The sequence below is a fragment of the Cygnus olor genome, chromosome 4, assembly GCF_009769625.2.
Source record: "Cygnus olor isolate bCygOlo1 chromosome 4, bCygOlo1.pri.v2, whole genome shotgun sequence".
Classification (NCBI taxonomy): domain Eukaryota; kingdom Metazoa; phylum Chordata; class Aves; order Anseriformes; family Anatidae; genus Cygnus; species Cygnus olor.
In genome coordinates, this window is record NC_049172.1 from 53,099,534 (window position 1) to 53,126,124 (window position 26,591).

Consider the following 26,591-nt stretch of genomic DNA (forward strand, 5'->3'; position numbering starts at 1 on the left):
AACTGTCTTAAATTGTTTTTTCCTAAACAGTGTCATAATTTAACATTAATTCAACTAATTCTTCCTATTATTTTCTTTTTAATAGCTTTTCAATTCAGATTCTGCAGGGCTAAATTTAAAAATTAAGCCCTTCTTCAGTTATAAACTCAGAGGTAGTTGCAGTGAACTGACGTGGGTACAGTAGCACTGTCATAATACTCAAATAACAGTAGTAAAACTGTAGGGTGCATTTCTTGTTTGTGCATAAGCAAGCACCACAGGATAAAATACTCTAAATCTAAGGTTATGGCTTCTAAAAAGTAAAAGCAGTAGATTTTGGCTCTTCCCTGAACCTGAGAAGTTTTCGGTAAGGAACAGAAGAGCCCTTTCTCCTCCCCATCTCAAAATGAAAGCCAATTAGAGAATGCACGTCTCAAATTGTCCAGATTAGCTTTTGAATTAGAATATATTCCCATTCAGACCTTAATTTAATTTTTACTTTTACTCTGCAAGAAAGAGAAAGTCAGTTATCCTGGTCATTTTGGCTGACATGATTCTTGGCTTTGCTTAAATTATTGATTATAACAAGGGGAGGGACTTTGTGATGAGAACAGCGCTCTCACTAATAGAAGCCTTTCACTAAATCAATTTCTACCATTGCTGCAATGCACCTTCGGGGAGTTAGAGGTTAGCAGCCTTAAGAAGAATTTTGTCCTCAAAGAGTGGATCTTTGCCATACATTTTTCTAAACCTTTTCATGTTTATACAGGCAGCTAAGGAAAAAAAAAAAAAAAGAAGAAAAAAAAAACCACAAGTATATTTCCGGGGTTGATTTGCAGGGTGAGGGGCTGTTCTGGTCCAAAGTTGAGCTGATTAAATCTTGATGTGATTGATATCCAGGGGCTTGCAGGCTGAAAGTACTGTTTCAAAAGCTTGTCTCCTGAGCAGAGTCAGTCAGAAAATATATCAAATCAATGTCTTGCAAGCTGGAATCAATTCAGTAGAGAATACACTGTATGCACACGCTGCTGCAATTCCTCTATAGCGAGCTCTCTGTTTTTCTTGGCTTCCTAGAAAATGCAGTCATTTATGTGGTCAACATGTGGTGTTTCCTCTGTTATATCTACTGTCAGTGGAATAGGGGTGGCTTGTCCTTTCTCCCACCCAAAGCACCATTCCTCGTTAGACTAATTAAGTAAGTGTCTGTTTAAGTATAGCAGTGTGTTTTCCCATATTTGAGCTGGAAACTGATTTGGAGGTGCTACACAGAAGGAGAATATGAAGCTGTCGGGACATGTACAGAGCAAACTTTAAGGATGCTGGTAGCAGATCAGTACGTGTTGAACTATATGGGAGCATCTGGTAACTGTAAGTAACACTTTCTTTTTTATTCTACTTCTTCCAAGCTCTGGTTTATGACGTCTCTTAGCTCTGGGTGTTGAATACAGTTAGTTCATCCGTTAATAAAAATTGAGCTCAGTGGAAGATCAGCTGATACCTGACAAAGGCAGAGTGCATGGTGTAAATACTGTAAAGGTGTCATTTCTGGATGCTTGGCTTGTCATTTAAGGAGTGAACTGACAAGTGATGTTTTAGATTTGTGATCCATAGAGCGTGAAGGTTTTTACATAGGTTTAAAATCCATTGTGAATTGGACTTTTATTTTCTCCTTCACGTGTCACAAATGCCTCCCCCGGGACTGCTTTATTTAATGCAGCCGAGGGAGGGGTGTGGGGGGGAAATCTGGCTAGAGCAGTACCTGCAGTCGTTCCCTGAAGTTCAAGGTAAAGCAACTTTTGATATACTGAGTGAGATTTTGGGGGTTAGAAAGGTGGTTTATAGCCACTATTTGATTGGAATCTGTGAAAAAGTGTTGACTAATATCTCGGAAACTTTTTCTGCCTGTTTTTAACGAACACCAGTTTTGCCAGTCCTAAATCGATCAGTTTGGCTGGGTCAGAAAAATGATCTTTGGTCAGGAAGCTGGTCCACACAAAACCTTACTACACACAACTTTTTTTTGTCTTTGTTTGTGGAATTGTAATTAAATAATGTAACTGTATTTGCTTCTTCCAAAGCCGAACAATAAGAAATAGTGATCTGTTTTGGCTTTTGTAAAAATCATTTCAAATTCAATTCTTTTTTTTTTTTTTTGTAGGTAAGCCAACATCACTTGTCACACTGTATAGCCATAGCAGGTTTTCAGATAATAATTCTTGTTAAGCTTAAATTACCTTGTTTTCTCTTGTGCTTAACCAAACCAGAATAATGAGGCTCCTTGTTTTGCCCCTGGAGCCTTTCAGCAGATTGACTAAGGAACTTTTTAGGCTCCTGGCTATGCAAATTTCCCTTGGTTAATTGTGCTCAAACATAGCCAACGCTTTGCTAACAGAGACCTAAAGAGTAGGAAGAAGACACATGAAAAATAGAGATTTTAGGACCAAGCTTTTACTTGCATAGAGCAAGAATTTTATTTGACTTTTTTATTTCATAAAGTACTGGTGACTTTGGTAGTTTTTTTGGGGGGAGTAGGGTGGGTTTTGTGTTTGTTTTTTGTTTTTTTTCTGCAATGGGTGTGTCAGGCTTTGTAAAATTGCATTCTGGATACATATAATAAATAAGTCCCTTTAATGACAATCAAAATGAATTATTAATAGCAAGCGTCTTTTCTGTATTTCTCTTGATTCCATGTCATAGTGGAATTCTCATTTTAACGTACAGAAGTCTGGCGTACAGTTATGAATATACTAAGTGTGTAACTATCAGAAGTTTCTCCACTCCGAGATTATCCAACTCTAAAATTGCTTCATAGGGAAAATGCAGTTTCTTAAGAAGGCTTCTTAGGGAGTAGGGTGCCATGGAAGTTGCCCCATTCTCTGTTCCTTTCAGTGACTTGTGTGCACGTCCACTTTTTAGGGGTGGTTTTTAGTGTTTTGTTTTGTTTGTTTGTGTTGTGGTTTTTTTTTTTAGTTTTGAGGAGCTGATCCAGAAAACAGTGGTGCACAGTTCAGCATGCGTAATACTTCCCAGAGGAAAACTACCTGGGTGTTCAGGAGCTTCAGACTTGCAAGCCACTCTTCTTAGTCTGTGACGAGCTTCAGCTATAGCAATCCCAAATAAACGTGTGGGCTGTGCCTCAAAAAGAGTGGTGGTTTCCCAAGAGTGGTGCAGAAGGGAGGGTTGTTTCTGAAGTCTCTCTGCCAGAAGTAGGAAGAGATGCTCTCTACACGTTTGACCAACCACTACTTCCAAATTTTGATAACTTCAGTATAATAGATATTTGACAGTATTTTTTTGGGGGGGGGGGGGGCAAAAAAAAAAAGAAAATCTACCACTGATCTAAAAGTCGCACTCCCTGCAGACCACACCTAAAAAACACTAGTGATAGTAATTCTTGGTTGCATTTTTTTTTAACCTTTTAAAACCTTTTCTTATATATTCACATATACATAAGATGCTTCACTGTAAGTGAGGGATTATATTGAGCATTTCCAAAGTAGGTCTTTTTTGTTTCCGTCTGCTGGAGCTCCCCTGCTGCAGGCAGGGCAAACGTACACTATAAAACACTGAGGACACAGAGGCTCTTCAGAAGGGGGTAAGGGTGTTCAAATGTTTGCTGTTTTATTAACAGCACATTTATTTCACATCCTCACTTTAATTACAAAAGAATGCTTATAGGTATGTTGAATTTGTAAAGGCTGTTTGTTAGTACTGATGAATAAGAATGGTTGTTTCAATTTACACCAAGAAACTAGTTAAAAATAATATGAAAGCAGAGCTGTAACTTTCCTCTTGAAATAAATACACCCAGGCACCAAGCAGTAGTCTAAAAAGTATTTGTCTCCAAAACCAAGAATTAAATTTAGGTCATTGTTTATCTTTTAGACTAAGATTTTATTCTAATTTTATTTTATTTTTTTTTTTTTGGTAGACAGGGAAGATTCTGTGGTTTTTAGTGAAACCTTTCCTTTTTTGTGGGCTATCTTTAGATTTTCTCTTAATTCCAGAAGCTGGGGACTTAAACACCAAATATCACAAGACACAATATTGTAAAAAAAAAATTCTGTCAAAGTGTTGAAAATAAGTATACGTTCACAAGAGTAGTATTTCTTTTATGGTTATTGTTATTTATTGTTTTAAAAGTAAAGTTTCTGAAAGCCTTGCAGCTTTAGTTCTGCATTGATGAACAAGTCTGGAACTTCATTTGGTAATAGCCTAAAGATCTTGTATTTTATGACTTGCTGATTGGCAAGGTGGTGGTCCATGTTTAGAAGACAGAGAAAACTATCTTCTTTTGGTAAAGCTGTTGCAAACGGGTCAGTTTAAAGGCCACCACATCAGGTTCTTTTTGACTTCAGTTATTTTTCTTTCGGTTTATCGCTTTACAGGTGCTGTGCTAGGGCTGCATGTTGCGCTGCCCAGGGTCTTTTATCTAGGCTAATCCTGTTTTCAGAAGGTGACAGGATTCACTGGGAAATCACCATCGGTGCAGGAACAGTGAATTCCTAAGGAGCACCTCACATCCAGTATGTTGCTGTCATCTCTCCTTTCTATCTCTTAATTTTCATGGAATACAAATAATACGAGAAGCAAGCCTATAAACCTTTACTGACATAGCTCTCTTGAACCATAATAACGGTGTTACGCAGAAGCTTGTAGTTTAAGCAGCTAATAACATTAATTGCAGTCAGGTAAAGGAAAATAGCTGAGGTTAAGCTCCCCCTCTCCACCAAACACCTAAATGTGTCTCTCAAGAGCAATGGGCTCTACACTAATCACTAGATGAGAGCTTCTTATAGTGCCTGTTCTTCGTGGTGTTTCTAGTACGGTCCTCTTTCCATATTCATCAAGGTATTGAAACCAGATAAATGTATTTGCTTGTGAAGAAATTCCCATGCATTAAATGGCTCTGTACAATTTAGTGTAGTAACATCGTCCTTTTAACTATGTGCTGATAGAAAATTGAAGGTGAAAAATGTGTAGGGATAATGATACTCAGTCCCATAACTCCTGCATTGCTGCTGTCATATCAAGTCATTGTGTACCTTTATGAGAACAATTTTTTGTGGATTTTCCTTCTGGGAATATATACCCCTCAGAGGAAGCTTGGATATGATATAACAGTTTGAAGATTCTTGTATCTGATGTGGCTTTTTAATCTGACGCGGTGTAATTGTTGCGGTTACTGCTATCAAAATCTTTCAGTACTGTTGTTAAATCCACTATTTCCAATGCAAACGCTATGCTGACTCGAAGCTTGAGCTCCCTTATGAAGGTTACAGGGGCTACAGTTCAGTTCTCTACCTCGCTGGGCAGTACATCAGCTTGTAGGAATGGCCATATCCAGCAGACCTTGGACTCAGTTCTTCATGGGTTGCTTTTTACAGGGGTCAGCAGCAGAAATTTATGGGAAAAATAAAAAATAAAAACAAGCAAGAAAAAACAGGGCTAACTACAGCAGTCCTCTCCCTGTTATATCCTTTTCACTTTTAGCAGTCGGTGGATTTAGGGCTTTCAGACTTGGTACGCCATTCACGTTATCTTCTTTAATTGTTCTTGATAGACCTTTCTAACATGAAGTTATTTAATCATTTTTGATCTCATTTGTATTTCTGGCATACACAACATCCTGTGACCAGGAGTCCCGCAATTTAATTACGTGGTGTATGAAAAAGTACTTCCCTCTGTTATAAAATTGCTCTCTGATAATTTCGTTAGGTGCCCCCTGCTTTACTGCTATAGGAAGCAGTAAATAACAGCGACTGTTCATTTCCTTTCCATCCTTGCCTTCTTCACACCATTCGTGACTTTACAGATTTCTGTGACTTCCTTCCCTCCTCCCACTGTCGTTCCAGGCTCCTACCATGCTCAGTGGCTCTGCCTGCAGAAGCAGTTTTATATTTATCTCTCTTTATGCCTTTTCCCATTCTGTTGCGTCCTTTTTTATAATGGGCTGTGTGGAAGCGTGCGCGCTAGTCCCGTGATAGTGCCTCTGTACATTAAAACCGCAGGCATAAGGAGTTTTGTCTTGCTCTTCCTTCCTAACACACAGTCACGCTGCTCTTTTCAAAGAGCTTGTCAGTGACCTTGGTCCTTCCAGAGTGGCAGAAGGTAATTGATTGCCTGTCACTGTGTATGAGCAGTTTAAGTAGCAGAACAGAAGAGTAACAGTAAAGGAACTTTGAGAAATTAATAAAAACCAGGACCTGGAAATCCATCTGGTCAGGAGACCGAAGGCTGCGCATTAGAAAAGCTGCTCTTGAAGCCATGTGTGTCCTAATCCTGGAGGGCCTTTCGGCAGTCTTTTGTTTTTCCACAGCAACCAGGTAAATATAAATCCAGAAGGGGAAAACTTCTCATCCTACACAACCATGGCTTTCCCTTGAGCCCCTGCAGCCCTTTGGCTCATCCACAAATTACAGCATATTCACCGAAGGTCAGATAATGTTTTCAGCTAGGGGAGGACCACGCTATTCCCCATACATATCTTGATCTTTCACTGTTTGTGACAACTTGGGATGACAATCAGCCATGTTTTTTCCATAGTGCTAATAGATCTCGATGGCCTGTGGTATGTCATATGCTGGAGATGTTTTGTGTATTGTTTTTACTGTATCTTGTCATTTTTACATTCTTACCAGGCAGGTGTTTGGTTGGAGGGAGATTCTAGCTCAGGTTTTGCAATGAAGAAGACTTTCGATGGTTGTTCTATTCTGGGCATGTGCAGCTTTAAGGAGAGTTTGTCCCCAATTTTTCAAAGCGAGTAGCTGTTTTGATGATAAACGTTGCATCAAACAAGAAAGCAGGAGGTGCAAATTGCAAGCGAAATTCTGTTGTGATTCTGCAGAATTCACCTTTCTCTTTTTTTCCTCTCAAGTGCTTGTCCAGCATAAGACTCCAGCTGATAGGTGTTAGCTTTGTTCCTGGCTACCATTTATTGTTGGACTTGCCAGGACAGTCTGTGACACAAGTTATTTTTCTGAATTTTCTTCTAATTCTTGTTGGTGGTTATCTCGCTGATACCAGTTCTGTGTCCTTATGTCTGGATTTCTGAACCTAGCTTCAATTATGTCCATAAATCCATCCCTATGAAAAATAAATACAAAATTATAGTGCTGGGGTGACGTGAAATAGATACAAGAATGCAAATAATGACTTTGCTTGTGCTGGATGGATGCTTTCAGAGATGATTTATTTCTCTGAGTTTGCTTAATGCCTAAAGATACCTGGATGCTATGAATAAAGTCTTAATAGAAATCTTATAATGATGTAGAGACGGGAAATACTTAAACCTCCAGGCTATGGTAGCCCCATTTGCTCTACCAGCGTGCTTTCCTCTGGCCTGGAGGAGGCTGCGGCCCATGGAGAGCCCCCGCAGGAGCAGGCCCCGGGCCGGAGCTGCAGCCCGTGGAGAGGAGCCCACGCAGGAGCAGGGGGTCTGGGGGGAGCTGCCGCCCGTGGGGGACCCGTGCTGGAGCAGTTTGCTCCTGGGGGATGGACCCCGTGGGACGGAGCCGTGTGGGAGCAGTTCTTGAAGAGCTGCTGCCTGTGGGCAGCCCCCGCAGGCTCAGTTCGGGAAGGACGGCATCCCGTGGGAGGGACCCCACGTGGAGCAGGGGCAGAGTGACCGTGAAGGAGCAGTGATAATTGTTGTGTCATCTCCCTGTCCTTATCTCAACCCTTGAGCCCTTTCCATCATATTTTTTCCCCCTTTTCCATTGAGGACGGGGTTGTGCAGTTGTGGTGGAGCTCAGCTGCCCAGCTGGTTAAAACCACCACACCAGTCTGTGGCTGTGTACCCTCATGTCCTGCTTGGATTTGGGGTGTGGGGAGCCTGCATACAAAGCCTGGTCGTGGCTCTGGGCAAGCTATTTCGTGTATCTCAGACCTCTCCTCCTACCTCTGCTCACTGTGTTTAAAATGGAGTTCACGCTCTGCTGCTATGAAGATAAACTCATTGCGTTTGTGGTGCTCTGGAACAACCGCCACGCTTTGCCATGCATCCGCGTTGACTGAAGGATGTGCAGACCTTGTGCCGGAGGAAGGAAATGGCTCTTCTTGCAGGTTTTACTTTTTCTTCAAGAGAAACATTTAATTTCGGAGAGTAACACGGTTGTAATTCAATTTTATGTTCTGTTTTCATTGAATCATTAAATTCAGAAAAAGAGGTTTTTCAAGTGCATTTGCACAGGGCTGTGAATGAAGCCGTCAAAGGAAAGCAGTTTTGGCCAAGCTGAACTGTCTGTTCCAGTGGCCAACTTCACTGGCTCTTAATTAGCCAATCATAGGCACAAAACCCGCTAATGAGGACTTCTTTAAAATTTCGGGCTACGTCAGTGTGTTTATACAATACGTTCTCCAGAGAAGTACAGTCCTGCCCTTGGTTCTGTGCCTCGTTCCCCCCTGAATTTGGTAGGCTTCCTTGTATTTTACATCAAGAAAATTATCAGTTGCCTGGCACCTCGCTTCTTAGGCCATTTTTTTTTTTTCCTCTGCAGTTCATATTCTAATGGGAGAAGAAAGTGCTGACTGTGTTGGATCCCTTCTTCCATGCTCTAACTTACTCTCATTCGGATTAAAAAGAGATTCGCTAATGCCACCAAATTTAAACTCCTGAGGCTCCTTATGTTCCTCAGTTGGAACAAATCTGTTAAACTGTGGAGTCTGCGCCTGCTGCCCTTCTTCAGTACTCGATGGCAGGTGTATCCTAGCGAGGTAAGGGACTAAGATCCGTCCTTCCTGCTGTGCGGCAGGGTAAGCAGTGCTGGCAGCTAGCAGGAGGTCTAAGGCAGGCCCCCTGGTGCCCGCAGCCAGTCCAGGTAAGCAGAGAGTTAGGGGTCAGGAGATACTGAACTCGGTGATGTCTGGCACTTGTAAAACAGGGTTTTACTTGGAAATGAAGCATTATTACGGTGCGGCAGCAGCTGCTGGGCAGTCCCAAGGCGCTGCCTGCAGCAAGCACGGTCCCTCTGTGCACAGCGCCTTCTTCCCCTCTGCGGGCATCTTGCAGTCAGAAAGGCCTCTGTGTTTAACTGCTCTTTGTGTCAGCACTTACAGCCTGAATCTTATCCCAGATTATACTTGTTCGTTGCCCGAAATTAAATCATTAATGGTTTCTTCTCTGAATGGCTGGACACTAACATATGGATTCACATTGATCAGACAGGAGACGCAGGCTGTCTTTTAGCAGAGAAACACATAAATTCAGAGGTGCCACCAAGCTGATGTTTCCCTGCTTTTTCTGCCAAAGAGTTGGCTGCAGTTGCTGAGACAGATGAATTTTCTGGGGGTGGGGGAGGTGGGCAGGTGAGGAGGCTGGGCTCTGTGCATGCACGGATTGATTTTCCTGGGTGTGCTGGGCAGGGTGCCCGCTGGTGCGGCAGGGCAAGTGGGAACCCTGCTGCCTGAGTCCTGCAGTCCCTTCTCTCAAATGGCTGATCGTTTTTTTTGTCTTTCGACCAGGCAAAACCCCCTTCTAAAACAATGCAAAGTAGTTAAATGGGATATGAACCCAGAACACGGGAGCACATGCTGCAATCTTGTGGGGAAAGGGGTAGGAAGGAGAGATACTGTGCCAAAAATCAGAAAAGCAGATGCAAACTGCTGCTGCCGGATTGTCGTAGCCCTGAAAGCTAACTCACGGGACCACGTTTACTGCTTTGCTGCTGAGGAAGAAGGTGCTGGTCTGGATGAGTTTAGTTGCTTATAATCTCTTGAGGCGCAGCACAATGCACGCTCACCATGGATTTGGAGCGACCTAGAGGTAGACTCTGCTGGGTGCTGACCTATTGTTATTTTTTCAAGCAAAAGCTTTTGCCACCTAGTGGAAAAAAACTAGCACTTCAACTAAGCGAGAAACCCGCTCGTACTGGTCATATACAAAGTGTATTTACATGCACGGATAACTTGCTGAAACAGTAGCAGATTATTCTAATTTCATGTGGAATTTAGAAGCAGAACTCTTCCGAGGTGATGGAGCATTTTGTTCACGTGTTATCTAGGGCTGTATCTCATCTAAGCACAAAGCTGGTGAACAAAGGGTGTTTGTTTGTGTGCTGCTCTCTTGCTTGGGCTCCTTTTCGCTCCCCTGTGTCTGCTGCTGGGCTTGGGCAGCATGCTTTGAGTGTCTCGGTGCTGGGTTGACCCCGGCTGGCAGCCACGCCACTGCTCACCTCCCAGCAGGGTGAGGAAGAGATCAGAAGGGCAAAACCAAGAAGAAGTCGTGAGTCAAGATGAAGACGGTTTAATAAGCGAAGGAAAGCAATGAATCAAGTGATGCAGACGTTTTTGCAAGAGCTGTAGGAGGTGCCCCCGCTATAGCGCCTTCAAGCAGTGATTCACCAGCCTTTGCTGAGGTGCTCCATCCTCATGCCACAGTTTCCCAGTGCCTTGCTGTGCCACCATCACTCCATCCTCCTCTTCCTCCTCCCCGCAGGTGGGGTGAGCCTTCCCAGATCATGGCTTGCTTCTTCCTGGACCACAGCTTCTGCCACAGCAGCCCTTCAGGGCACCCCCAAGTCTCGTTTCCTACCTCTGCCAGACTCTGGTTTTGTGGCTGGCGATTTCTTGTTAACCAATGGGTCAGTCCTCCTGTTCTTACCTATTTTGGCCCATTTTCCTGTAGGGAGCACATGGACATTTCCTTGCGGTGTCTCTGAGGCACTTTTCCCTGCTACTTCTATTAGTAACAAGCAGAGGGGCTGGTTCCTCGCAGCTTCACCTCCAGCCCTCAGGCTGTGTTCCCCCTCTCCAGAGACCTCGCAGAGCCCCTGAATTCTCCCTTTTACTCAGGACAGGCGGTACTGCCCTGGATATTCATCCAGAGCCACCATCAACGGATATCTCAAGGACCCCAAAGCTTTCTTCCCCCAAATCCTTCCACGATCCTACAGAGTGAAGACAGAAACAGTGTGCATGCACACAGAGGATGTGCACGCACATCCTCTAGGCAGATGCTGTTGGTTGGGGCTTTCTTGCCCCATGGTTTCACGGGCTCCTGTTAAACAGGAAAACTGTCTGAACAGTAATTCCCCAAGCCTATCTCCATCCCTCTTTGGAAGGTGTAGCTTTTTCTCTCTTCAAGTCACTTGCCCTTGGTTTTCCTCTGTTATTGTGTGGCTACTTTGGTTCTTATGTCAACAGCTTAGGTTTCGGTGGTTGGAAGGGAGAAGGTGCCAGGCAGGACCTGCAAACAAGTGGGTTTAATGCTTTTTTTCTTCCCTCTGAATGTTGACTAATCTGCTTTCCTCTCTCTTCCCTCAGATTAGTCATCTCTGCTTGAACGCCTTGTGTGCCTGCAGTAACTCATTATTTATATAGCAGGACAAAGATCACATCATATTTTTAAAAGCCTATTAAGAGAGAACAGCACAAGCACTTCATCCCAAGCTTCCGTAGGATTTCTAAATCATCAGCCTTTTCTGGCAATGGTTCATATCACAGGTGGCCAAAATGGCAGCTCCTTTTGGCGCGGATCGTGCCTGGGTACAGGTATGCCTGTACACCTTGCAGCACCATTTCCCGAACCCGTTTGGAAATCTCCCTCCTCTGAGCTCCCGAAACGCAGGCGGCTGGCTCAGCGGTCCTGCGAGGAGGAGGACGGGGTTGTCATGCCAACCAGCTGCATGCTGCGAGGAAAGATGACACCGAATGACCGGCTTCTGCCTGTTTATCACTCCTCGTCGAGCAACGCTCCCCAAATTAGGCAGGCTTGCTTGATTTATAATCCCTCGTCCCAGTGACTTGCGGTTCTGCCGCGTTTGTTTCTGAGATAACACTCGTGCCTCTCGCGGCGATGCTCGGAGTGGCTACCTGCCGACCATCGCTGCTGCGAATTGCGAGGACGGGTGGTACCATCAGCAGTGCTGTAATGCCTGTGGAGTGAGGAGAAAATTTGTCTTCTGGGTGTGTTTCGTTGTCAAACCCGAGCAGCTGAACCTCGCGCATTGAGCCCGCTACAGGAAATGAATGGGATAAAAACATTCAGGGGCAGTGTTCTTTCTGTCGTGCTGTTTAATGGAGGATGCTCGTTTGTTTTTGCCTTCACTCATTAATTCAACGTCTTCCTGTCCCTTCCGAAGCCTTTCTTGATCTTCAGTGTGAACATGGGGTAGGCAGAGGGGGGAATGAATACACTTCCTTTAGGGTCAAATGCCAAATCTGCTGAAATCAGTGGGATCTTCTCAAGAAAATTGAGTTTGTGGTTTTTGTTTGTTGTTTTTCCTTTGTTTAGGCCCAGGAGATAGAAGGAAAACATTTTTTATTTCAAGATCCTAGAAGCTCTGAAGAGGAAGAAATGCTTTCCCCCACCCCCACCCCCCTCATTTTTAATAAAGCCTTTCTATCTTTCTATCCTTCCTGTCATTTTTAATAAAATCTGTCTTTCCCACTTCCCTATTCTCCTTGCATGCCCAGAAGTACAGTATCTGCGACACACACATCACGTTATGAGCCTGCTCTTTCCTTATGCTTTCACCCCAGCAACGAAGGAAGCCATCAGGTTTTACGTAGTTGTTTCCCACTGCTGCCTGAACGCTGGGACAGCACGCTGTTGGATCTTGTCCCCATCCCGTTGTTTGCAATTTTTGCCATTAGGAACTTTGCTGCAGATCTTTTGCTTTAAAATGAGCCTTTATAGTTTGAATTCCTTCGTGTACAATGTATTTGCTGGGATGTGAGCAATGGAAGGGCCAGAGACTGAAAAAATGGATTTGTGGATTTACTGGTGGCCAGATTACTTTTCTAGACTTGGAGAAATCTGACTGTGTCCCTGTTTGGACCATTGTGCTTCCAGCCTGGACACTGAACACTCCTTTTCTTTTCAATTAACTTTTCGGTGTGGAAATATGCTTTTGAGAGGGGTAGGTAATCAAAGTCTAGATCAAGTCCTGCAGTTGGATGGTATCCCTTTTCTTTGGAGGATTATTTTAGGAAGAGCCGATACAAAACAAGAATTGAGAGAGCTAAACCAGGAGTACCTACTTTCTGAAAGGAGAAAAGTGAGATCTCTCATCTTTATCTTCGCACAGTACGGGTATTTTATTTCCTAACCTATTTAGATAATGAGGATCAAGTGCTTGCAGGTATTGTTGGGTCTTGCGGGCACACGGTCTCACTGGGTCATTCAGCTGCCACACAGTGAAAGGAGTGACAGAAAATCAAGCCCTTGTAGTGATTCCAGTGGAGCTGCATTTGCATCAGCTGGTGACTGCGTTTACATCATCAGCTGCTTCCAAGTACAAGAAATGATGGCTATGGAAGTGAATCCCTTTAAAAAAAAAATAAAAAAATTAGTAACTGACTTTTGTCTCCATCCACAGTGCCGTGTTTATCATCACCACCAAGTTTTCATTGAAATGGAGATAACACCTAGCTGCTGCTTTTATCCATCTTTGACTGGTTTATCTAAAGGAAAACAGAAGAGGTGCTTCTAGTCTATTTTAAATTATTTTTTATGTTCATGTACGGTTTCCTTGCTGGTGGATTTTCCCCTGAGGTATCAATTATCAGATTTTCTTTGTATCATGAAATGCGATCTTTTTCTTCCAGGCCTAAGCAACCCGTAAATATACCAGTCATCTTCCTCTACCTTACCTCTGGAAGGGAAGGAGCTAGATTGTTTTTTCCAGCCAGGAGTGCTGAGATTTGCTACTGAAGTGAGGTGGTATTTCTAGCCTTTGTCAAGAAGAGATCCAGATTTATTTAATTTCGCACAAACACAATGCCATACAGCCTGAGTTTCAGTACTGGGCTGGTGATAAATCAACTGACGACAGTGGTGGGTGAAGTATTTGGCTTGTTTTATACTGATAAATACCAGCTTTACAAGGGACAGGGGAGATACTGGATTACTGGATAGCAGAATGTGGTCCATAGGAAATCAAGTGTATGGCTAATGTTCCCCTATTTCACCTTTGTTGTAGCATCAGATCATCCCTGATTGAACATTTTACTTCAGTATAGATCTTTCTTAAAAAAGATATATATATATAACGGAAACTTTAACACAACTTACTCTTTAATTAACAAATATTGTGCTGCACCTTTGCATTCCTGCTCTTCTAGAAATTTCCTCCAGAGCTCCAGCCAGTTTCTTCCAGTCTGTGTTTGTTTCTAAGCGACTTGCCTGGGTTTCCACTGAAAGTGGTTCCTAGCTCTGCCTGCAGAAGGCCTGAACTAGTTAAAAGCTGCTCCTGCTTCATGGCACTTGGCCTCTTAGTAATTATGAAACGTCCACAAATGACACACCGACAGCAAACAGTGTCAGCAGAGTCGGGAGCAGCAGCTGGAAGGCTGCGCTGCGTTTAGGTTCAGGGCGTACTGTTTGCATCTGTTGTGGTGCCACCGATAAGACCTGCACTCGGTGAGCACTCCCCTGGCCTCGCATGGGGTGACTGCTGCGAGGGAATGGTCGCATCTGTGGCATTGCAAAAGGATGGAGAAACAAATGGCCTCCATTTACTGCACAAGTTTGTCTGCTCTGAAGGATCTTGCTGAATGGTAATCGAACGAGGGCTAAAGAGTGATTCGTAATGCCAGCGATTTGATTAATACTCTCTTTCCCCTGAAACAGCGGTGAAATAAATGCTGAAAGTACTACTGTTGCAAAAGAACCTCCTCACCAATTGCATATGCTCTTCAGTAAAATGTATTCTTTGTTACCATCTCTTTTCAGTATCATAACACTGTTTTCCTAGATCAGCACCAGATAATAAAATAGTTTTAATTTGATATAACAATGTAATTACTAAATTTTCTAATTGCTGTGCCGGACTTAATATCTGAACTGTAGCTACAGCATGGAATTTATTAGTGCTGTCTGTCAGGTAACTGGCAGAGGCTGACATTTGGAAAAGGGAGTTACAAGCAGCAGTATAGTACACTCTATGGGCTTTATTGTATCTTCTTCAGAATGCAAAATGTGTTCACAAAGCTCTCCTAGCCAGAATTACCAGCTAAATGTATTTGTCTTTATGGAGGTTTCAAAGATCTGCTGCCTTGTGTGAACCTGCATGGCTTAGGTAAAGATAGAGCTCGTTCTTTTGTGCAGTTGTGGAATGGTTGCTTCTCAAAGCTGTCTTTCCACTGATCAGGATTTGAATCTTTCTTGCTGTAGAGAGACAAGCTATAGAGGTAATGTGAAGCCAGGTTTCTTAAACTCAATATCAACTCAATATTTTTTTATTTTCCTTTATATTTTATCAATATTTTCCTGCAGTTCAGCTGTAGTGGCTTTCCCTTACTCTATTTCAGAATTGTTTTTCTTACTCCTGTTGCTTTACGCATTTCATGCAAGAAACCTCTTCCAGTATAGCCTTTTAGGAGATCCTGGCTTTCTGTAATATGCTTGGAAAATAAACCAACCGTGGTACAAAAGGACACACGTTTTCTTGAATTGTCTTCTAATTTTGTTTTATAAGCCATGCTTTTCATATTATCAGAACAACAACAATTTCCAAAAACGGAGGCTTTATGAGCACACATAGTCCTGTTTCTTTGAGCATATCTGTGCTTTTTGTTTCTCACTGTGATGGGCGTGCTTCGTTTCTGTTTTACAGAAGAAATTTCAGCTATTAGTTTCACAAAAAGTCTTTCTAGAGGGAGCGTATTTACCTTTTCTGGCCTTACATCCGCCTTTTGGAAGGCACGATTGTACCATATGTCATCAGGATATAAGAGTTTGTATCGGCGGTCTACAGTTACTGGTATATGGAGTCAAAGCCAGAACCTTTCATCAGCAAATCAGTGCAGAGACCAGAAGGAACTGTTTCCATGTAATATTTTAAGCTCCAGAACCTTGGAGGCGCAAAACGTATTCTCAGTTTCGGATGAAGTTCTGGGTGTTCGGTTATATTTTCTCTTGGTTTTGTTACATGCAAGTTGCCTGATGCCAAGTGAACAGAATTGGCTTGAATAGATACAGATACCTGCTTCCTTTCTCCCTTGTCTTGTGGCTGGCACTTTCCCTTTTACAAGAAAATTGGGACTGAAAGGACCGTTGGGTGTAGGAGGGTATCAGTATGGTGCCTTCATGTTTCCTGTGCCCTGGTAAGGAACCATTCTTACAGCGGCCCGTGCAAGAAATAGTAGACTTTCTGACTCGAAGTCATGCTATTTAACGAGGTCTTTGGGATTCAGAGAAAAAATATTTTACTACCTAAAATTCCATATTGAAGTAAAGAAAATGTGTTGGTGTCCTGTAGTAGGTCTCTGGTGCCACAGTGCGTCCCCATGCCCTGTCAGATTGTATGTTGACTCTTACTTCCAGCTCTCATGTGCTGTATCTCTTGCAATGGTTCATTGCCTTTGACTTGCACGATGAATGCTTTCATCTCCGAGAGCAGTCACTCAACTAGGCAGGTTTTCTAGTTCGTGCTGGTAGTAACTTGTAGTTCGTGAAAAGGTTAGCCCTGTCAGGCCGCCTGCCCCGAGTGTGTTCACAAACAGGCTGTAGGTGGAGGGCGCACTGCGTTTTTCCAAGTAGGTTTGCACAGCTTTTATTCCCTTAGCTGACTGGTTTGGCAAATAGTGGTTCGGTGTGAACACACGGGGTCTGGCTTCGTCCCGTTCAGCCGTGTTCATCGCGTGGTCCGAGCCCAGTACCTCTGCGCGAGGAGTACCTGGACACGAGCAACGAGTGTCTCACCCACAGACATACATCGTGGTTTTGTGTGGGAAGTACAGCTCTTTGAATGTCCTGGGCTGTATTAATTGAAATTATTTTGTTTAGGTCTGTCTGGTACTGTTATTAGAATAAATAAGTTCATTGTTTCCTCTGCATCTTTGGTTGATTGGTTTGAAAGAAATAATTTAATACAGGCATAGCATAACACTTTGCTAACTGTATGTGTAAATACGTGTGTACACGGTTATATCTGTATAACAGGGACAGAAACAGTGTCTACCTTAAAGCAAGGAAAAGGCATTTCATGTCATGGCAGTGTTGAAATATGATTGTTTAATACCATAAACTGTATGAACCTGAACTAATCTGAAATTCTCCTCTCTATATAACAAAGGCTTATTATTTTCCTGTTCCAGCATGCACTGAAAGGCCCAATATGTATGTTTTGTGAACGCTGGCGTTATTGTGATATTTTGGAATTCCATGGACCAGTTATTTAAACTTACCCACGTGTTTACGGATTTGCAGATGTCACCACACAAACTTTGGTGTGATATTTAGACATTCAGTATTTGTACCTGGCAGTTTTTGCCTGATGTGGTCAAATTACTGAAAGTGTTTTGCTTTTATTTTATTTTTGTATGGTCGGGAAAAGTGCAAGTAAGCTGTTCGACTGGAAAAATAAAACGTGCAAGACTGAAGGTGAATGGGGCTTTAAAACATGTAAGACCTTGGAGTCAGGAACTACATGGGTGAATGCAGTAGAGAATATAGGGGGGGGGGCATATAGAAGTGGGTGTTCGCTATGCTTGGGAGTTTTTGGAGTTGATTATTTGAATGTCACTGTTTTCAGATATTGGGCCATGAATTGTGGTCTGTGAGGCTCATTATTGAATTTAAGTGTAATGATGCTGTCATGTTTCTTCTCTGCAGAGCTTTCTAAGATTAGTCTAGAAGTTGTAAATCAGTAACTTAAGAACTGTAAGTAGCTTTGTGGGAGAAATAACCTGGGTTGTGTCGTAAAGTATAAGAGTCAGATCAGGCTATCATGCTGTTTGTGTGCTTGCAAGTGCATAAACATGGATAGCAGAAATGAGAGGGATTCAGAAATGGGCAACAGAAGTGCTAAAGCACTTAAGAGACTTGAGGTCAGACTAACAAGAAACTTTTAATTCAAAAAAGACATGAAAGAGATATAAAACGGTATAAATCAGGATATTAAGGTGTTCTGTTGTCTTTTCCTGTTGGCCCTTTTTTCACAATAAATGCAAGAAAACATTCTGTAGAATGTGTTGTCCATTAGTTTTAAATTATTGACCTTCCATTAGCTTCCATAAATTTAATAGGAGTCAAAATAATGGAACGTTTCTCCTATCAGCTTCAGAACAATTTCCTAAACGAATTCCAGTGCTTCTGATGGGGTGGACTTCTTCCCCAGTCAGGTTATTCATCTGCCCTCCACTCTGGGTGTTTTGAGGACTGTCTTTGAAGGTTGGAAAAGTTGCTGGACTAGATGAGCCACTGCTCCTTGGTACGGTGCTTGCTTTCTTTCCTTTTTTTTTGTTTTTTCTCTTCTCTCACTAGCTCAGTTCAGAGTGCCAGTATCAGTCCTCATCATGTCTGCTTGAGTGCTGGTGAAATGTCCAGGAGGGTACTTGTCTTTCCCTGCAGCTTGGCAGTTCTTGGGAGTACAGCATAGCAGCTGGTTGATAGCACTAAACATAAGGACACATCCAAAGCAGTTTAGATGCGAGGTTTAGAAGAGCACTGGCTCCCTTCCCAGCCTCTGGAAAGCACATATCCCTCAGAAGACAATTGTCCTGTGGTGTGCACACAGGTGGTGCCCCTGCCTTTCTAAAAAGCACTGTTTTTTCCACTGGTGACATCTCTTATATGCGCATCTATAATCCCACAATAGTCTGGGAATGTCTGACCATGATAACGAATTGCTGGCACATTCTTAAATTTATAGATTTGCCAGAAGAGCCAGTATATCTTCCCTGCACTAGCACTGTTGATGAGTTTTGTTTTTTTCTTACCCCATTATAAAACCAATTCAAACTAGTATGTTTGTGGTAGTCATGGTCATGTATAAAATGATCAGTGTGTTCTTTTATTCACATGGTTTTGAGCAAGCAGTCTCTTGGACGTTGCAAGTAAAGCCAGTGCAGGTTGTCCAATTGTTTTATTGTTTTATTTGTTTGTTATTTTGTTGTTGCAGCTAAACCTTATTAGAAGAACTAGTTTATCTGATGGCATTAGGTAACCCCCATATTGGAATAGCTCTTTGGTAAGATTTCCCTCTCTTTATAGCCTAATTGAAGCCATGCAGGCTTTGTCACCATATTGTGAGACTCAATTATTCAGTGAGTTTTTCTGGTATTCATTTTCACAAGAGCAGTACATCAGCAGGACCTGCTGTGCATTGTTTGCATCACGGGGAATGCCCATGAAAAAACTGCTCATATCTTCATAACATTGATTCATTTTCTTTCTTTTTTTTTTTTTTTTTCCTTTTTCTTTCTCTGTTCCCAGCAGATATATGGAGTGATCAATCATTTCAGACAGACCCCGACTTACCACCTGGCTGGAAAAAGATCAATGACATTGCTGGGATCTACTACTGGCACATACCAACAGGAACAACTCAATGGCAACGTCCGGTGTCCATTCCAACAGATCTGCAGGGCTCACGGAAAGGATCACTTGGTTCCATTACTCCATCCCCTACTCCAGAAACTGAGGTAACACACTGTCCTGTTATGTGCTACATACTACAAAAAGTTACGTCAATTTTTTTGTGAAATCGCATGTTGTTACCTAAAGTGAACTTTAGAATATGGGGCCTAATATTATCCCAAAGCATAGCTATTTGTTGATATATGATATATTGATGTATATTTTGTACTAGCTGTGCCTCATGAAGCATCCTAAACCTTGAATGCGTAGGATGAAATCAGACATCTCACATAAATTACCTAGTATGTGATTGATGTGAAATGGTTGTAGTTCTCTAGCATGTGCTGAAGCATTACTCCATTATATGGGTACAGGATACGTAAAATTTTTGCATGTTATAGCAGTCTTTTTTTGCTAGACTGTTTGTAATTATATCTTCTTTCTGTTTCACGTGGTAGGAATAGCACACAAAGATACCTGAGTCATCATTTGAGGCACCAGTTCCTTTACAGGGTAGTTTCTATTAACTAAACGTCAAATATTCTCAAGTATAAGCCTCTTAACATCCCATGAGTACAAAATATCTGCACAAGTGGATCACTGTGTTGCAGTCAGTCTTTAACTAAAAACAGAAAGAAACATGCTCTTTTCTTCCACATGGGCTGAAAGAGCAATAGATGATACAGCCTCTTAAAATAATCCTTGTAGGCACAATCCAGAAGGTTGATTGATGTCGTATATGTAGAAATATAAAATAAATCCTCAGAAAGAAGAGTATGCTTCAAAAAGTGCTATCACTTTAGTTTTATAAGTTGGGAAGATTTTTGTGGACTGAAGTACTAACACTATCAAATTATTTTGAAATGTAATCTTTTTTTTGTACTAACCTTTCAGAAGAATGTGCACAGTTTTTACAGAATCAATGGAAGTCTTTGTACTAGCTTTGATTTTTGGACCAGGCAATCCTTGATTTTTATTTATTTTTTAAATGTATTTAGATATGACATTTCTTCTGTTCTTGATTTTGTTGATACATGAACCAAAATAACTTAAATGAAAGCTGAGAGCAATTAAGGACATCTAAGTATGTATTACAGTCTTGACCCTTATCCCAGATAGGCTTAAACATGTACATTCTTGTTGCTTATTTCAGAAGGAATGCTCCCACATGTTCATAAACGTTAGTCATAAGGTTACAAACAACCACAACATTTCAGTTACAGTTCACAGTCGAGCTCCTGTGGAATGCACTGTGCACCAAACACATTGGAAATTATTTCTGAGAGGTTCATGGAGGAAGACAGCAATTTGTATCAGTCACGTAGAGAACATGAAAAATATCCAGAAATGCTGAATGTAGAGTGCTGCACATTCTTCCAATATAAATTCCTGGAATGTTTAAGTGAGGGATATAACTTCACCATTAAGTATTTCTTGTACTGTAGGATATGGACAACAGGGCTTCAATTTGTAAGTTAGAGATGTCTTTCAAGAGCCCCCGGAAATCAGTTTGGTTGGCAAAACTGCAGAGGGAGAATGTATATATTCATTTGAAGTATTTTTCTACCCCTGTTTAAAATGTCTTTACAATGAAAACGTCAGACCTGCTGGTAATGTGGCAGATGTACCTTTAACCTTTTATCATTTTGTTTGCTTTAAAAAGAGAATCGTTTGTCATTATAAATAACGATAATTCTCAGCATTACCATCAAGAGTATGAAACGTAGGAATTGTAACAACATAGATTTTAATACAGTGCAGATGTATAAAATAATACATTTGAGGAGTTATTCTAAAACGTGGTATATATGAGTACACAGTAGGCTCATTTAGGTTTTGATGTGCAAGTGCTAATGCAGTGGAGAATTAGATCCAGCCACCCTGTATGCATATGCAGATCTTTGGCAGCATCAACACCATACACTGCAGTTTAAAAGATGATGCAGAAAATAAGCAAGTCTCTAATATTTATATTAATATGATAATATCGTATGGTTATTTAAATTGTAGGTATAGGCCAAAGCATTTGTTTATAAGCTTCTAACATACCATTATTTAAATAATACTGATTTTTTTTTTTTGACTTAGACATTACCTAAGATAACATTGCCCTAAAATACCAGCAGACTGATAGGATTGATCTGGTAATTTGTGGTCTGGCCAATCTGACACGTCACAAAAGATGTGGATTTTGATCTAGGATAGGGGCTCCCAAGCATCTTTATCCTGGTGCTGCCGTTGGCAGCAGCAGCTGTGGTGGACGGGTTCCAGCTCGAAGTTGGAGCCTGCGGGAGCTGTGCTCTGCTGGTTCCCACAGAGCTGTTGGAAGCCTGTGCTCTGAGCTCGTCTGCTTCGGAAGGGCTCTTTTAGCTCGTTCCCATGTGCTGGAATTTGTGTTGCTTTCTTCTGAAAAGGTTGGGGAAACTGAGGTTTTAGAGGGATGGAAGACTATAATCTAGGATTGAAGCATGGGTAGCATTTCTTACCTGTCCCAGTAGGCTTCCATGAGTCCCTAAAAGTCTTTTTATCCTTTTCACATTTTTCTGTGAAGCATCATGTCCTAGACCTGAGATGAGTTTGTTTGGGCTATTTCAGCTTTTGGGTTTGTCAAATAAACATTTAGAAACACTTTTTTTTTTTCTTTTTCCCAGGCTACTGTTATTTTCACCCTTTGTCTTGTTCCTTCTTTTTATTTTATTATTTTATTTTATTTTGAACTTTGTGTCCCTGTCTCTCAAATGATAGGACATACAGAAGCTTTGTTTCATTTGGCAGAAGGTGGCTCACAGCTGAAGGTGGTCAACAAAGATAAAGTCAGACAGTTTTATTCCTCACCTTCTTATGGGTATTTAGCACAGAGAATCAGAAAAAATGAATAGGGAGAAATGATGCCATAATGTGTACAAATGGCAAACAGGTTTTAAAAAGGAAAAATACAAAGATGTCTTACTTTTGCACAGGCTGCAAAACAATTTTTCTTTACAAGACAATCAGTAAATTTCAATCCAAACCAAGTACGGGTTAAGCATTATGCAGAATTTCTGCATATTTAAGAGAAATGCTAATAAATGTTAAATATGGATAACCTGGAGCATTCCCTCCCTTCCTCTGCCTTAAAAGCAGAAAAATGTATGTTGGTTTTGGACAGCTGGTTAAAGTTGCTTTAGCTTTAATTGGCTCTTTTCTCCTCTGTGTCGCTGGATGACTTCCTTTGTAAATCCTCGTCTTCTGTGCATTCTCTTCCCAAGGTTAGAGGAGATTTTTCTGCCTGCTCCCCATCTCCTGTGCAGAGACATGGGCCTTAATTTCCAGTAAGAGCTTCTTTGAGGTCCCAGCCCGATTTGGTGGCCGTAGTCAGTCGTCTTAAAGTCTGACTCATCCCAGGCCTGCATCACCTCTAGAAGCTCTTCCGTGGGTAACATAGCTACTAGCAGCTAATAACTAAAAACGAGGGGCTTGGTAGGAAAAGCTAACAACTGTTAAGTAATTCAGAGGTGTGTTTGGGCAGAGTTACTGATGGGAGTTGTTTTTCTCAAATAATTGCTCCGGGGGGATATCCTGAGAACTGTTCTGAGGTGAGAGGCTCAGAGCTGGGCGACCTGGGAGGGCTCATCTTGAGAGGGCCGTTAGCTACAGCAGTGACTGCCCGAGGATTTGGGGAGCTATGAAGAGGGGCATCTCAGCACCCAAATCTCCTGTCCCACCCGGCTCTTGTTCAGGACTCGGGGCTCCCTGTCCTCATGGGGAAGCAGAGGGACAGCTCCACCATCAGCTGCTCCTCCCAGGCTTTGCAGAGGGCAAACCTCAGGTTGCTGTGGTGCTAAACCCGCTCCTCTCTCTTGACTGCACCAGTGAAGGCCTCCAGAAACTTAAAGAAAATTGAATAGAAAATGAGAGGGTGGGTGGTTTGTTTTTTTGTTTATTTGGTTGGTTTATTATTTGTTCTGTTTTTGTTTTTAAAGGCTGGTAGACTTTACAAAACTACTTCTTCAGCCAGAAATCTCTCTGTACTCCTTACTAATCTTCCTTCCCTTCACTGTCCATTTCTTGTGCTTTTTCTCTAGAAAGTGTTTGATCTTTACCTTGTATGTACCTTATCCTTGTATATATCGTTGTGTTTCAGTATACCTAGTTCCAGTAGTGTTAGTCTTCTAACAAATGTGCCAATCAAATGGAATTCCTAATGTTTCCCCTTAATTGCTGTTTATCAAAGGCTGTAGCAGCTGTGGCCAACATTCATATTCAGATTCATTTTGCTTGCTTTTAAGATCATAGTTAAAGAGTAATTTCATTGTCCGTTCCTAATTTATATTAACTTCCCTTGTTTCAATCATTTGTTTTGGTAAGTAACTGTTAGAGGCATGTCTTCTCTCCCCTTTCCTCCAAATGCCACGATACAGTAATTATCTGAAGTTTGAGGTGATCTGTTCCCTAACCCATCCTGTAAATATCAATGCTAACAACGGTGTCTTGTGTTTTTTTTCTTTTTCTTTTTTCTTTTTTTTTATCAATGTGCTTCTTCCTGTGTGAATAATTATGTGTCTAGAAACAGCCATGGAGTGATTTTGCTGTACTGAATGGGGGAAAGATTAATAGTGACATTTGGAAGGCAAGTATATTGTCAGATTTTAGAACCTTTAATACTATTACCCTTGTTTTTTTGCATGGCAGTGGCTGTTTTTTCCCCTTTTATTTTTCCATGAATGTCATTCATAACCTAGGCTGAAGTGAATGGGGGTACTGCTAGGGATGTCTAGCTCACAAACATGCTGCTTTTTCTGATCTTTCCACTTGGAATGGATTCAGTCTAAACTTGCAGGGCAACTGCCATGAAGTAATGAATAAGATGCCTGCACTGAATGAAATGCAGCTTGAGACTATGTATGCATGCCTCTTTTCAACTTCAGCCAGAAATACTATCGCTTCTTTGCAGGGAGGATTTAATTTCCCTTTGAAATAAGAAATAACGTGGTGGTGTCCTTAATACTATACTGACAATGCTACCTTTATCTCTAGGATCTGCATGCAGCCACTGTGAACCCAGACCCAAGTCTGAAAGAGTTTGAAGGAGCAACGTTGCGCTATGCCTCCTTGAAGCTCAGGTACAGTGATTTCAGAAGTCTCTGGAATGACCAGATCCATCTCGTGCTTTGCTGTAAATTTTTTTTTGTGATTTTAAGGTTGATTTTTTTGTTTATTTTTTTTTCTGTAACAGAAATGCTCCTCAATCTGATGACGATGATTCTTGTAGCATCAACAGTGATCCAGAAGCCAAGGTCTGTAACAAGATACACAAAATGGCATAATGATTAAAAATTTGCAATTGTGAACATAACTTGGCACGCTGCAGAATGTCTCCTTGGTTGCGAAGTTAAATACACTCCTCCTTTTGGCACAGTGTAGATTGACCATTCAAGACTTACTCCATCAAAGAAGTTTGCAGATTTGCTTCATTCAGTTTGGCCAGGAAAGTGTGACAGTGTTACAGCTGAAGATTCTACTGTCCAGAAGTAAGAAATGACCCCTTGCACAACCAAGCAAGTCTTCTGTCCTAAATATGAGAGGGATCTGTAGTTTGTCATGGCTGGATAGCTTCCTGGGGCTTTCCGTGACAGTGTTCTGTATTCTCAAGTCGGTCCCCTTTTTAAATACTCTTGTTCATGTGGCTTCTTGAATTCTCAGCTAGTAACAGGGAATTTGCTTTTTTAGAACAAGGAACTTTGTATTTTAGAGAACAGAGAATGCAATTTAGTTTGAGGATAAAATTTGTAAAGGAAAATGAGACTACTATGTGAGCAAGTACCATAATTAAATCAGGGCCTTTACTGATGTAATCTAAACTTTTTGAGGGGAAAGAAGTAGCAGAAGGTTTTGAATGCTTGCATACATATCTCCAGATTTGTCTTGTTGACAGTTTTGCCATGTGCTTGCATCCATTTTTAAGGATGTATGTGAAATGCTATAATTGGAAATCCAAGTAATTTCAATAAGTGTTTTGGCTGTGCCATGTAACTGCAGTGACTGACAGGAGCAGAAGCTACTTATATGCAGAAAGACAGTATGCAACAGATTTAATAATTATAATAGCATTAATGATATATTTTAGGAGAGAAAACAGATTGATCAGGGTACTTAAACGTCTTTGTCATCTTGATTATTTGGCTTGTGATGTTTAAATCAGATGTAAATAAGCGTGCTCCGCTCAGCAGGCTGGCAGTTAAAAAGCAAGGTTTCAGCAGTGCTCGTTATAATGACAGGCACAGTAGTGGAGTGGGGGAGTGATGAGCATTAGGTACCGGTCCTCAGAACCAGAAAGCTGTCCCTTAAAAGATAAGTCTTAGGGTGTGGAAAGCATTGCAGGGAAGCAGTATTTTGATAAGTCTGATTCTTTACCAGGTGGTTTGTGCAGGGTAGGATTAGGGAGCCCTCCTGCATGGAGAACTGTGGCAGTGCTTGTGTGGACAAGGAATACTCGTGTCAGCATCTTCCTCCCTGTCTGGCTAGCTTTTTAACTCCAAGTTTTATGGAACCGATACCCATCCGGTATCTGTGAAATGGGTTGAAGCCAAAAGCTTGTCTATATCAAGCTGTTCGTGTTCCTCCTGTTTAGGCCAAACCATGCTGATGACACTTAAATGAGTAATAGCTGAGCACTGAAACATTCACGGGAGAAGTGACTGAGAGGAGCAAGACAAGAAATAGAGGAGGAATTACACATGTACTGTATGTTTTTCTAAATCTCTTGACTCAAAGGACTACCTGTCACTGCCCGATGGGGCTGTTGTGTAGCAGTGACAACGTGTGGCTCCGCCAGTGGGGGTCAGCAGCTTGGGCCTTGCTCTGCAGCACCAGAGGCTGTGGGTAGAGCTTGCAGCTGCAGACAAGCAGCTGCTGCACAGCCGTATTTTGCAGGGACGGGAGATGGTCAGGAAACAACAGGAAGATCCCATTACCTGTGGGATCTTTAATGCTCACACGGGTGGTAAGGGTGTGTGGTAGGTGAATTCCTTGCCTAGCCCATTGTACCCAAAATACTGTGAGTAAAAAGTGTGATAAGATTTGAAACTGATGACCTGACACTTGTATAAATCAGAATTTTAACCTCTCCTCTGCCACATGACTTGCCTGAAATGTATTTGTTTGATGCCTGCTTTTGTGTGGCAGCAAGCACATATTTTTTTCTTTCATTACAGCCTAGAAGGAAGCTTTTTTTAACTCATTGAACTCTCTATTGGAAGAATTTGTTAAAATAAACCTTGTTAGAGATATTTTGGAGATTTTAAACCTGTTCATGGTAATGGCCGGTACA

At 41.8% G+C, this 26,591-nt stretch overlaps 1 protein-coding gene across 23 annotated transcripts in view; it reads left to right on the forward strand.

The window, feature by feature from the left end:
• Positions 1 to 26,591, forward strand: part of APBB2 (amyloid beta precursor protein binding family B member 2) — a 172,263-nt gene that overhangs the window by 88,887 nt on the left and 56,785 nt on the right. For 7 of the 23 annotated variants that reach the window (XM_040556963.1, XM_040556969.1, XM_040556974.1 and 4 more), the window contains 4 exons: positions 19,139 to 19,347; positions 23,829 to 23,891; positions 24,299 to 24,384; positions 24,498 to 24,558. In XM_040556963.1, the coding sequence (XP_040412897.1) occupies positions 19,139 to 19,347; positions 23,829 to 23,891; positions 24,299 to 24,384; positions 24,498 to 24,558 (419 nt within the window). The remainder of the gene's footprint in view (positions 1 to 19,138; positions 19,348 to 23,828; positions 23,892 to 24,298; positions 24,385 to 24,497; positions 24,559 to 26,591) is intronic. The other 16 variants (XM_040556966.1, XM_040556971.1, XM_040556973.1 and 13 more) reach the window with 3 other exon arrangements.